The sequence below is a fragment of the Protopterus annectens genome, chromosome 17.part0, assembly GCF_019279795.1.
Source record: "Protopterus annectens isolate FY-2018-M chromosome 17.part0, PAN1.0, whole genome shotgun sequence".
NCBI lineage: Eukaryota > Metazoa > Chordata > Ceratodontiformes > Protopteridae > Protopterus > Protopterus annectens.
Window position 1 is genome coordinate 542,645,359 of NC_056751.1, and position 15,000 is coordinate 542,660,358.

At 36.2% G+C, this 15,000-nt stretch overlaps 1 protein-coding gene across 1 annotated transcript in view; it reads left to right on the forward strand.

Moving 5' to 3' along the window:
* LOC122791456 (mucin-2-like) overlaps positions 1-15,000 on the forward strand; it is a 539,946-nt gene that overhangs the window by 434,967 nt on the left and 89,979 nt on the right. The window contains exon 37 of the mRNA XM_044059201.1: positions 5,586-5,731. Coding sequence (XP_043915136.1) covers positions 5,586-5,731 — 146 coding nt within the window. The remainder of the gene's footprint in view (positions 1-5,585; positions 5,732-15,000) is intronic.

The following is a 15,000-nucleotide window of genomic DNA, read 5'->3' on the forward strand; positions in this document are numbered from 1 at the left end:
CCTGCAAAGTCAAGAATTTAGTGTAGAAACTTTAATTCAGATAATATCACAGCAGGAGAGAGCAATGGGCAACCAAATTAAGGAGATACCAGTGGAGCGGGAAGCATCTGATCAGTTGTCATATGAAGATACTTTGGAGCCTTCCACAGGAAACTAGTACAAATGTTTAGTTGGAGTTGGAGAGCAAGGGAAGGAACAGGAAACTGTGGCAACTCTGACATACTCAGTGTTATGGAGTGACAGGCTAGTGAGTTCCATTATGAAAGACCAATGGATGACACAGGATGAACCTGAAGAGAATGTGGCACAGGAAGATGCACTGGAACATTCTGTAGAATGCCCACAGGAAATGGAGAACAAAGAATGTGCCCTCAGTTTAGAAGAAAATGATCTAAGAGAAGAGTTGCTTGATGTAATAGAGATGGACAGACATATTAAGATCAATGAAAGAAAAAGACTACAGAAAGTCAATAAAACCCCAAAAGTTAGAAGTCTGCTAAAACAAATGAACATAGTAATTAAGACTATCCAAAGAAATTCATGCGATATAACAGAAATAAATAGGATATATTACTGTGCAGCTAAATTAATAACAGATAAATTCTTGCATCAAGAACACAGTGTAGTAAGGTAAAGGAATGGGAGGAATCGAATACCATCATGGAAGTTTTGAACAGATAAAACTATAAAGTGAATAAAACTTTGTAAGGAATATTTTAGAAGACACCAAGTAAAAATGTACGTCCAAAAGCAGCAACCACCAAGACAAGTAGTAAATGGTAAAGCAGCTCACAATAAGGTAAATCCAAGTTTAGAAACAGTTTATTTTAAACGCCACAACACTGATCCACGCTTTTCGTCAAATTATGACTTCATCAGAATACAATCAATCACAGCAATGAACAGTCTTAAATACTAAATGCCCTGAGTGAATAATAAAATCAATTAACCCAATTAACTTGATTGAATCAAATTACACACATTTAAAGCACCAAGCTACCTAAAACCTTAAAACACAGAATTTGATAAAAGTATTAAAGTAAACACATTTATAAAAACTATTCTTTCAAAAATGTTTGTTAACGTATTAATCCTAAAAATATATAATGTCTGACTCTATATCCATTGTACCTTATTTGAAATTAAAGGCACAAAAAATTTAGGTATTTTACTAAAGTTACTTGTATGAATACAGTTTACAAGTGTTTCTAGAGAGAAAAAATTAAAGGTCACTTCAATGTGGTAATTGAATGAGAAATATATTTTTATATATGTATATTACCTATATGTATATATATTATTGGTTTAAATTTTAAGAACATTTAATTTATATGTATAAATACCTGGAAGCATTTTTAATAACATTATATATTTTTAGGATTAATATGTTAACAAACATTTTTGAAAGAATAGTTTTTATAAATGTGTTTACTTTAATACTTTTATCAAATTCTGTGTTTTAAGGTTTTAGGTAGCTTGGTGCTTTAAATGTGTGTAATTTGATTCAATCAAGTTAATTGATTTTATTATTCACTCAGGGCATTTAGTATTTAAGACTGTTCATTGCTGTGATTGATTGTATTCTGATGAAGTCATAATTTGACGAAAAGCGTGGATCAGTGTTGTGGCGTTTAAAATAAACTGTTTCTAAACTTGGATTTACCTTACTGTGAGCTGCTTTACCATTTACTACTTGTCTTGGTGGCTGCTGCTTTTGGACGTACATTTTTACTTGGTGGTTTGTAACAGCGTTTCTTGTGTCTTGGAATATTTTAGAAGACATAAATTAATACTGAAAACAGTGTGAAATATAGGAACAAAATCCAAGCTATAAACTAATTTGCTTCTCCTCCTGTCCTAACTTATAGTTTTGGAGTGATTGACTGTCCCCAAAAGGTGTCGGATAGGTTGGACAGGAAAACAAGAAGGATGTTTCATGTTCATCAAATGATTTATAAAAATTAGTGCATACCAAGACTATATATTCCCTGGTCTGAAGGAGGTGTGGGCCACCTCGAAATTGATTAAAGATATAGATCTGTAATCATGGGACTGCATATATATTTGCTGACTTCACAAGACCCAAACATAGTGAAAATTTTGAAACATGAGGAGAATAAGTTTAAGATGACTTCCCTGCTTAGTTTAGCAGAATTATATTGGCATCAAGCGGGAATGGAAATCAATCCAGAAGTGGATAAAAATCAGACAGCAACTGAAAAAAAAAAACAAAAGAAAGAATATAAGGTGAAGGATCAGATGAGAAGGCAAGAAATGTGGAAAATGGATAAATATAGTTGCAAGTATAGGAAACTCATGGAACAACCTCATGTTGATCAAGATCGAATGCATGAATGGATAAGGAGAGGTGAATTTAAACCAAAAGACGAAAGGTTAATATTGACAGCCCATGATAGTGGACTACGTACACACTGGTTTACAAAGTTCATTGAACATGTGGATGAAACAGACAAATGTAGGTTTTATAAAATAGACTTGGAAACAATCACACATTTTGTTGCTGGTTGTGATATACTAATGGCAGAAAACGGTATACTGAAAGGCATAATAATGCGGCAACACTGTTGCATTGGGAATTGTGCGAACATTATAATACTGAAGTAGATGTAAAACACTGGAAACATGAGCCACAAGGCATTATACAAAATGATGATATTTATATCACGTGGGATCATCCATTACCAACAGTTCAGAAAATAGATGGAAGAAAACCAGATATACTAGTCCATGAAAAGAAGACAAAAGTAGCAGTGATCACTGAAATTGCTACACCCAGTGACCACAGTGTCTTAGTAACAAAGAGGCACAAAGTCATAAAATAACAGGATTTGTAGGCAGAAACGAGGACAATGTGAAAGAAGAATATTTAAACAGTTCCAGTAGTAGTAGGAGCAACGGGTCTTATAAAAAAGAATTTACAATCATACTTATATATGTTACAAATACATGCAACTCCCTACAAAATTCAGAAGGCATCATTACCAGGCACATTGCGGATGCTGTGAATAGCACTTCAGGCTAACATCAAAGATTGAAACAATATTAATTTCATGAACTTTAATCATACTTTGACTTAAGAATAGGGTCCATTCCCATCATGGTATTAGAAACCCAAAAGACTTGGTGAATTAAAAATAAATAAATAAATAAATAAATAAATGTAGAGACAGGAATAAAACACAGATGCTGATTCAGCAATTGTCTGTTGGCTATGCATGGTGAAGACCTGTTAAAGCAAAAAAAAACTTTTAATCTGAAATGCTGTATTTGCATTTTACAGATACACACAGGTGATGTTTTAAGCAAAGAATAAAGAATAAATGGAGAGGATATTTTTATTCATTTACTACTTATTAAATGGGTTTGAGTATAGACCATTTTCAGCCATGACCAATATATATATACATATATCTATATATATATATATATATATATATATATATATATATATATATATAGTGTATATGTGTACATACAATCATTCACTATCTTTTGGAAGGCAGGAGGAAACCACAGTACCCAGAGATGAAACCCACGACTGTGGGGCGAACATGCAGCCTGTACATGAAGAGTGACTGGAAGTCAAGATTGAACTTTGGCTAGTACAGCTGTAAAAATTTGATTTTCCTACTGACCCACCATTATACCCATATCACAGGATGTGATAAAGAAGTTCGAAAAGAGATTGCAGAACAGCATTGATAATCTAATGTGATATGAATATGAAGGTAAAATACTATGAATAAATATAACTAAAAAATAATTTTGTGCATTAAGTAAAAGGTGTGGATATGTTAAAAATAATGGCTAGAGTAAAGGGGAAATAAGAAGGAAACATGGAAGAAACAACAGAAATATAGCAAACCAAAGAAATTAGCAAAACATCAAACCAAATCAATTCACCCAAACAGCAGTTCAGAAGAAAAATGCAAGAATACTTCTGGATCAATAACCCTGATTTACATTTCTTAACATATGATAATTCAATTTTCATGACATGAGATCTAGGAATTATACCTGCTATTTTTAATTTGAATTTCCAATCATTACTGTGATGCCATTAAAAATAGTGCAGATTCTATGCTTAAAACCATGATTATGCAAAATTATAGTATTGAGTTTTCACTGAAATTGGCTTATAGGTCAAAGTACTCATTCATTGTTACTTGTATTTCTTTGTATGAGTACTATTTATCCATTCATCAGTCAGACACACAGTCTTTCTCTCTCTCTCTCTCTGTCACACACATGTACACACACACATGCGCACACACACACACACACACACACACACACACACACACACACACACACACACACACACACACACACACACAAAACCATTCATCCTGGTCTAATTAGCCATGCACCCTCCCCTGGGAAAGCCTGCATGACTTTTCTAAATGTAAAATATTCAAATGTATACAATAAATATAAAGAGTAACATGAAATATTTTAGAAAAAATACTAAATTATTTGATATGTTGAGTTGGATCATTGACATACAACTGAGTGGTCACTAACTTAGGTAGAAGTAGTTTTGCATCTTATCCAATGCAAGGCTCCTTAGGAGGTGCAACATCCCTCTTCTGTTTTTCTGCAGTGCCAATTTTGGAAAAATGTACGTAGGCATGTGGTATGAGATGAGAACCCACGACCTTTTGCTTTCTTGGCATCCAAGAACGGTGGTGCTATCTGTTCTATCTGTTGAACTACAGAAACAGCATTTGAACAGTCATTATCAGTTTCTACCAAAATTATTATGTTTATAATGTTTATTTGTATTTGTTAACTGGGGTAGAGCATTGATCTCTATGGACCTTTTCTGATTCAGTCCAGTAGCACTCACTGTCTGGTTAAGTGACTTGTTCAGAGTCAAACAGTTAGCTAGTGGATGCTAAGGGAATCAAATCCTGGACCACTGAAAGCAGCTTGTTAATAGCTCTTTAATCATCTTTGCCAACTGCCACATGCTTATAGCTGGCCACAATGACTTGGGTTTGATAAAGTGCAACTACAGGATAAGAATGCAGTAACTGTCTTTCAGCTTCTCCAGTTAGGGGTCACTACAGCGGATCACCGGTCCGCAGAATGATTGGCAGTGAAGTTTTTACGGTGTCGAATTGCCAGCCCGGTGTCAAACCTTTACAGAAGGTACACACACACACACACACACACACACACACACACACACACACAGACACACACACACACCTACTGCCATCTTTTAAACTCATTTAACTGCACGGAGGATATGCAGACACCACACAGAAGATGAAAATCGAACCAGAGAACCTCTTGCTGTGAGGTGACAATGCTAACCACTGCACCACCGCGGCCAACAGGATAGGAAAAAAACATCTGTTGTCATAAAAAAGTTAGAAGTCTTAAATTTTGACAACAAAGACTTCAAAAGTTTAATACTTCTTTAATTGCTGCTTAAAACAAGTTGAAAACTATGATTATTGATGTTAAATCCTTCTTTTAAGGCCTATAAAACATGCTTATAGTAGAAGAAGAAATACACTTGCATATTGATTCAGTCCATGCACTTTTCTCACAAGCTTCAGATGAAACTGTGCCAAGACCTATAATTGCCATAATCTCTACAATAAATGATGATAATTTATTTGCAGCAGAAACAGGAAAGGACCAATCAGTTGTAAAAGAATGTACAACAATTCTGATTTATGCAGAACTTCAAATTATGGTAATTCATTCCTAGTATCAGGTTTGGAGATAAGGAGAAAGCTAAAGATGTGAAAATTAAAACTTCTTTTACATTCCTGCCCTGTGAAGGGTAGGAAGGAAGGTAAATCTTGTTATATAACTTTAAAAGCAGAATCTGAAGGAGTGTTGCAGTGACTTAGGGGGGATAAAGACCATATCATAACTGCACTTCTCACTTTCCATAGATGGACAAACACATAAATGCAGACCTTTCTTTCTCTTACTTTATTCACGGTTAACTGGTCTGTACTCCAAAATACCTAGTATGAATATTCGGCATGCTCACCCAGTAGGGGTTTACCTTCTTATCTCTTCTTATTTATCTTTGCTGAGTTGCTGCAACCCCATTTTATTGCTACTTCTGCAGCCTCCTTTTTGTCTCTGTCTTGTCTAGGTTTCTCCCTTCTTAACTTTTAGTAGCTTCTCTATTAACATGGACAGATTCTCATGTTACTCGTGTTAAATGCATTTGCCTTGCTATGATCCCATCTCCCATATCAGAAATTACCCCCAATATGCATCTAAGTGGATTTCTTATTTTATCAGATTCTTTCTCTTTGATATTTGTAACTATCTTCCCTACTTTTCTGAATTCATTCCTCATGTTCATGTCTTTGCAGCCTCCTATAAATTTCACCTGCCGTTTTTCATGACAACTCGTAACATCTCTTCTACTGCATATACCTCACCCTTTCTTCTGGTGTCTACTTCAAGCTCTCCATGTAGGTAACTGACATCAATGATTTGGATATCCCATACTTTTTCCATCTTTCTTCGAACAGGTTTTTCCATGACTTCCTGACTGGCACCATTAATATTCTTTGAACCCGTCTTTATGTCTTTCCTCCATTTATCTCTTGAAGTAAGGTGTAGGGACCATTCACGGGACTTATAGACTTTTAGGGTATTTAATAATTTCATTAAGTGATGTAAAACATAATTTCTAGTATTTCCTTCATTTTGGTAGCTCCCACTGAGCCTTTAATCCATTTTCAAGGGACAGTGCATGTGGTATTTATACATAATAGAAGAAATTTAGAAAAGGCACAATGAAAATTCCCCTACACTTCCTAATTGAGAGCACTTAGTTCCTGTTAGTGAGAGTGAGGCAATGGAAGAGAGTGATGTCATTGTTGAAATGCAGAATAGAATTATGGATGATATAGAGGTAGATTTTCCTCAGGTGGGTTTGCCGGGATTATTTTCAGGGGTAGATGAAAAGGATAAGTCTATGGGAGAACTGGATGCAAAAGAATATGATATAGTATGTGTTACCTAGGTAGCAGGATAAGCAGTAAAAGCAGATTAAACTGCATGGTAGAGTGGCACAGTGATTAGCATTGTTGACACAAAATGCTTGATTCTCTGGTTCATTTCAGGGTAAAGGCACCTTCGGTGTAGAGTCTGCACATTCTCATTGCACCACATTGGTTTTCAATGGGTGTTCCAGCTTTGCTGCATTCCTCAAAGACATGCTGTAAGTCTGGTGTGGTTATAAATTGTCTATATTTACATAGTGTGTGTGTATGTATGTGTGAGGTGTGTGTGTGTGTGTGTGTGTGTGTGTGTGTGTGTGTGTGTATGTGTGTGTGTGTGTTTATGTGTGTGTGTGTGTGTGTGTGTGTGTGTGTGTGTGTGTGTGTGTGTGTGTGTGTGTGTGTGTGTGTGTGTGTGTGTGTGTGTGTGTGTGTGTGTGTGTGATTAGTTTTGCTGGCATTCACACAGAGAAAGCCAGGATTGCCTCCAGCTCCCCTATGATCCTGTACTGGATTAAGTGAATGAGTGGAGAAAGACCGAATGGATGGATGGATGGATGGATGGATGGATGGATGGATGGATGGATGGATGGATGGATAGATGGACGGATGAATGGATGGATGGATACAAAAACAACTAGAAGTGGATATTGATATGATGGTGACAAAGGTGGTTTGTATGTCATGATGGCTAAACATGAAAGTTGAATGAATGGGATTAACATCCCTAGAGGTAGCAGTGCAAGGAAATGTGGGACAAATACAGGGTTTGTAGAATATCTAGGGCAAGATGTGTCTCTGCAGCATGATTGCCATGCAAGCAAAAAAAAAAAAAACATAACGAACCTAAAATGTGGCAAGAATACTGAAGTACAACCAAAACTTCAACGTTTATATACCCTTTAATGGAATACATTTTTCAAAGGTCATGATTTTCAAGTCAGGCATTTATTGGCAAAGTTTTAGTAAGGCAGTATATATTTTCAGACCTTGGATTTATCATACTTTACATATAGTGAGGAAACAGGATAGAAGTAAAATATTTCAAGTCAGAAACTAAGAGACAATTCTGGACAAAGTATGAAAAGAAAATGAAAACTGAAATACCAAGACATACAATGACAAGTCCTGGCATATGAAGACTGAATGACAAAAAAACGCAGACTTACATACACTAACTCTGACAATCAGATTGACATTTGTCACAATATTCCCTTTCACCAAGATATACTGACAATTGGTCAAATGTACCAATTCTCAAATAGACAAAAAGACTCTGTCTTACACTAGTACAGCTGATCGAAAATCAGCTGATTGCATGTACTGGCTTTTTATTAGTGTGAGATAGCGGTACAGTGGGGATTGAGGAATTTGCCCTTTTCCTACTGCATTGTGATCTCAGAGTTGGTACAAAATATTTGCAGGGGGGGCAAGGGGTGTGGGAGTGTGAGGAGCTTGTCCCCTGCAATAAACCTTGTTTTAAATATTTTTTTAATTTTTTTTCACTCGGTGATCAACAAGTTCTATTCCATCACTTGCCATTCATTTGGGTGAATTTTCAATGAATGCTCATGCATCATAGATAGATAGATAGATAGATAGATAGATAGATAGATAGATAGATAGATAGATAGATAGATAGATAGATAGATAGATAAAGCACACAAAAACACAGACTCACACATACCTATATCTATACATAGATAGATAGATAGATAGATAGATAGATAGATAGATAGATAGATAGATAGATAGACAGACAGATAGATAGATAGATAGATAGATAGATAGATAGATAGATAGACAGATAGATATATAGATAGACAGATAGATTGATACACATATACGCATGCATGTGTGATTGTGAACTTGGGGGTGTGAATAGCTTGTTTTTCTACAAGAAAAACAAGTTTAAATGAAAATAGCAATGTTCAGCATTTGCACTTCTCTGTATTTTTCATCTTTTTTCAGCATTTCAAGACTTGGCATTTCAATAGGGAGCCAAAGAAAACATCTCAATGGTATATAAAGATCTTAACGATAAGACCATAGCTAGGTGATATAATGTTTGTGACTACTGTATTCAGATAGAAAGCTGCATTAGAAAGCAATTTTACATCCTGGCTAGTAATCATAAACAGTATGGGTTAATAACGTGGGGCTTATTTTCTGATGATGAAGGACAGTGGGCTTGGGCTGTCAGCATCATCCAAACTGATTCTTCACACAAAACTACAGCACTTTATTTAGTAAAGGCCACTGTAAATACTGTTTCAAACGTGGTGAAAAGGGCATGAGAGAACTGATTGTAATTCATAACGATGCATGCCAAGTAAATAAGAAATGCTATTTTAAAAGCTGCCATAATTAAGTTGTACCAAGCTGAAAAAATCAATTGTTTGATTTGAATCAAACAAAATATTGTTTACTCAAGTGTCTTAGCGTTGAAATAGTACAGAATGGAATTGGGCAACTAGAAAAGAAGAAAAAGATTGAAATAATCAAGGAAAAAACATCACTGATGAGGCAAATAAGGTGTGACAGTGAACATAAACTCATTAAACTGCACTAGAAAGAATACCTGCGAGCTACAGATTTCTCGTCTTGGAAAACTGAGAGAAGAATGATTAGAAAATGAAAATTCAGGAAGATAAACTTCCTTGAGGAGGAGGGAGTGTAATAGCAAAGTAACAGTGACATAACAAGAAAAATAAAACACTAAATCGAAGGCAGAATAAAGGTTAAAGTGATTTATTGCTATTCTTAACTTATTTGTTTTTCTTGTTTTTTTTTTTTTTAGTGTTGTAATGTCTTCTCTAATTGAGTAGAATGCTCCCTTCTGTATGTACCTCACCAGACACCTGCAGCAACTTGCCCTTGTTTGCTAGTTAGATAGGACATTTTGGAAGGAAAACAAAACAAATGTCAAACTCAAGATCTTGGTAAATTAGTCTAAAAACATTTATCAGTGTCTGAAGTAAATAATAAAAGGCAGTTAAGTGATCTGATGAGGGGAGGCAGGCATTATCCTGTGAAGGATCAAAAAGCTAAAAAGTTCCTCCTGGTACTGCAGAACTTGTGCAGTAGAGCAAAACAATAAGTGTTTTGGATTTTGGGTAAGATCTATAAAGTGTGCAATGGATAACACGAGAAAAATATGGGTGGTAGTTAAGCTACAATAATGTGAAAATAAATGAAGTTGTATCTTTCCCATGTTAAGTACAGGTACTGAGATGATCCTAGTTAGGGTGAGTCAATGGTGCTCAATGCGGGAGGAAAGAACAATTAACCTGCCAATGCTATTTTACAGAATCCATAATGGATCTATGGCAGTGGATCAGCCCTCTCCCCACTGTAGTGTGATCTCAAGGTTTTTATGTATAAGCTGTAGCATGAGGGGAGTATGTAGAAGGGCTTGTCCCCCTACATTAAGTAGGTTTCCTTTTCACTAATAATGGGTTTTAGATATTTTAAATGTTAGATATTTTCATACACACACACACACACACACACACACACACACACACACACACACACACACACCCACACACATTATTTTTAAGAAAGTGTTGAATACAGAATCAAAATGTTAAGTCTGCTAAAGTTCATAAGCTTTGTTTGTGATCTTTAATCTCATTAAGTGCTGCTGTGACATCTGTTGAATTGATATCATTCAGAGCACGTTAGTAGTAGGTCATACTGTTTTAGGGTGCCTTAGCTGAATGAAAATGATAGTTTAAATGCTTGGACAGAATTAAAAACATTGAGATGGATGTACTACTGTGTTTTGATAAAGGTATGACATTAGCTGATTTCTATAATTATAGAAATTCTATGGCTCACCAATGGTATAGATGGATAAGCTCAGACAACTTCAGTCTGATTAGTAGCTTGGGCACCTGATGGTGTAGGGAAGAGACAGATGAACATGCCTATCCTGGGAGGGTAGGTGCGCTGCTGATGATGGGTAGAACTCTTGCAGTCTTTGTGAAAGCCAAATTATATAGAGATTCTCCAATCCAGATGTGCAGGCTGGCCTGGAGGTATGTCCACTCAGGCCCTGGGGGCAGACACTTTCTTGGCCATGCCTAATTACCTGCTAATCCTAAAAATTATGCTATCTCACAAAGGAGAGGGAGTTAGGATTGTAATTTTACCAATTATAAGAATATCCCCCTGTGGGCAGCAGTGACCGCTTTCCCCCCACTTTTCACTGAACAGCAGGAATAACAAACAAATCAAAAACAAAAAAACAAAAAAGCTGGAGAACACCAATAACTGCTCTGATAAATTAAGAAAAACTCCAAATACAGTCAAACTAATCCAACAACACCAGTTTATTAAAAGTGAAGCGCTTTTCGTCTCGCTATTAGCGAGACTTCTTCAGACTAAGAATCAATTACACATAATCAGTATTTAAATTAAATTAAACTAGCAGTTAAACAGATTACCCCAACCACCAAGAACAGAAAACTACTTACAATAACCATTCTAACAACTCTAATCTATTAGTCATGAATTTATATGTGTGTGTGTGTGTGTGTGTGTGTGTGTGTGTGTGTGTGTGTGTGTGTGTGTATATATATATATATATATATATATATATATATATATATATATATATATATATATATATATATATATATATATAGATAGATATCTATATGGGTCTACCTGAATTAACCAAAACTGCAAATTACCGACAACGAGATAACCAACACTGGAAGATCGACAACAGAGAAGACCGACAGTTGAGAATCCCGACGCTGAGAACACCATGTTAAGGTAAGTATGCGATAGGGACAGACGTTAGGGTCAGGGTGTTGGTAAGGTAAGTGTGTGATACTGACGAACGTTAGGGTAGGGTGCGGGTGAGGTAAGTGTGTGATAGTGACGGGCTTAAGGGTTAGGGGTGGATTAAGTGAGTTAGGGTTAGGATGCGGGTAAGGTAAGTGTGCGATAGTGACAGACAAGTGTTAGGGGCGGATTAAGTGAGTTAGGGTTAGGGTGCAGGTAAGGTAAGTGTGCGATAGTGAACGACCTTAGGGTTAGGGTTTGGGTTAAGGTTAGTGCATATATAGTTGTGTATGTAAGGTTTAGTGTAGGTTTGTAAGGTTTTTGGTGTGCTTGTGTTGTGTGTGTGTTTTTCGGGAAAGTTATTTGTTTTGTTGATTGTCGGGATTGTGGTTTGTTGGGCATGTGAAGTTTCATGTTTTTGAACTTTCGGTTTTGTCCTGTCAGTTATTTCGTTGTCGGTGTTTTGGCGTGTCGGTGTTATCAGGTAGACCCATATATATATAATATATATATATATATATATATATATATATATACACACACACACACACACACACACACACACACACACACACACATACACACACCATGTCTATCAACATCATATTAAAAATATTTAAAAATGTTAAAAAAATGTTTAAAAATGTTGTTATAATATTACTACAAACACAATTAATTAGCCTAGTTCCTATATTCTCTATATTCATCAATGCAATAATACACAAATACATACATACATAAATAATAGATTAATTCAATGAAGCAACCACTTATAACACTTCATTGTAATTCCAATAACACCCCATACATAAATACCTGTCAGTCAAATAATCACACACCCCCTCCCCAACAAAATGTAGTGCTTGCAAACACCATGGCATAAGTGCCTGATTTAAAAAAATGTATGGAAATTCTGCAGAAAATAAATAACTATTAAAGATAAGTGATTACAACATTACTGCAAGCCTTTAGAAATCTTTCAAATATGCCATCAGATTCAGGAAAGCTTATGTGTTTTAGGGTTTTTAAAAAGTACAAGTCATCCAGTTGGGTAGTTAGAGAAGAAGACTCACCCATAATTGTTTCCATTCTGTAATGTCAAAGGAAGCAAATTCAAAATAGCAGACTGGGAAAGTCTCACAAGCCTGAAGCATAAAGCAAATGCAAAAAAACTGTCAACACAGTTCAGACAGCTAACAGAATGCCTTGAGTGTAAAGGCTTAGTCCGTATGATGCTGAATGTACCACAAGTGCCTGATTTGGAACTGAATGAGTATAACCTTTTACAATGCTGTGACACAGATTAAGACATTATTTGAAGGCTCCATGAAACAGTAGGTAGACTGACCAAAATCAATTATAGCATGTGAACACTGGATCCTGAAACATGTGGCACTGAGTAGCTAGAAGACAGTAAACAAAAAGAGCAGTCCTTTTCTGGAGATCTAATAGCACACGTCTCAGTTGCTGAAAAGGCAGTACTATAGACTATTTTTGACTCAGATATTTTTTGATCCCAGAAAAATTGACTTCGGAATCCTTCATGTCTATAGGCTCCTTCTTCACTTGTGCCATCATGATAGAAGCATACCCCAGCTGTAATCCTTCATTGGGTGGAAAACCCATTTCTAATGGAGAAAGCCTCAGTACTATCTGACTATACAACTGACCCATGGTCAGGCAGTTGAGAAGGCACAAAACTGTCATACTGCAACTGACTGGCCATTTTTCTCTAAGAGTCCTACATATCACACACCTAGAAAGGTCACAAAGTGGGGGCCAAATGATGCTTGGGGGAGTATCCCCATCTATGTGGCGACATGCTACTCTTTTGGCCATTCATCTAGCAATCCAAAAGCTGCCTCTATCTAGTGCTACCTCCTGCATTCATGCTGTAGGTCACCCCTTAAAGTAACACCACATCTTCCGACAAAACAGGTGTGCAGGCACTGCCACATCATTCCTCTTTCCACTACCAACAGCATCTACATCCTATCAGACTCAATAACTGTGATCATTTGGGGCACAGTCAGAGGTTTATTCTACTGAACCATACAGGCAAACAGCTCTAGGACAGTTATGAGAATAACACCTGACTTGTTCTCATATCCTGAAATGTAAAGATATGGCTTCTGCTGTGGTAGCATACAGCAACTCAAGTCCAACCGTTATTAGCCTGTATGAAGGTACAGCTGAGTAATTGGCTAAGTTCCTCATCTAGAAGTCAGACTTCAACAATGCAACCTTAAATGTGACACTCTACCCCTTTGCACAGAGCACTAAAAACTAAGATACCACACAGAAGAATTCTAGCTAATCTGCCCCTTTGCACAGTGCACTAAAAACTAAGATACCTCATAAAAGAATGTCAACTATATCGGAAGCCAAAAGAGCCATAAATGCCTTTGGTATCTATAATCATAGGACCTAGATCTCCTTTAAATGTTTTCTTCTCATCTCTGTGGATAACTTTTTAAGAAGGAGGGATAGTATGAACAAAACCTGTTAGTTGTAGACTGCAGAATGTCATGTGGTAATGAGTGCACAAGCAAAGCAACACAGAGTATAACAGGGGACTGCCTTATAGACAGACTGGTATACACGGTGCCCTTCCAAGATCACTACTAGGAAGCTTGCTCCACTGCACACACTGTACGAGAAATGTTCTAAAGGTGGGACCTTCTACTGTGCAGTACTGTACTGTGAGACCTGTATGTTGCAGGATCGATTCCCAGCTAAGACCTAAATGTCAAAACACTGACTGGCTCTGTTACATACCGAGCATCAATGTGTGAGAAACCCACTGTGGAAGAATAACTAAACCAATTTTTAAAAATTTGAAATATAGTATTTACCTATCTCTCTATCTATGGGTACCACTCATTTAGAAGAAGATATTTTTCATTGTATATTTGTGGATGTATTTTTTATCTAAATGGTCATTTTGAAGTAGAATGATTTGGTTGAGTGATATTAGTGACATTCATGTAGTGCTTGAACGTTTAGACTGAATTTTGAGATGCAGTTTATTTTGATAATTTTTGCAGATCTCATGTTTCCTGATCTTTCTGCCTTGTGTCTTTTAAAAGTTAATGATGTTCTTATTATATAGTAAGGATTACAGTCAGCAAATAATGCCAGCATAATGAACTGTGATTATTGTTTTCTATGGGAAATTACAGCTGGTGTTATTTCT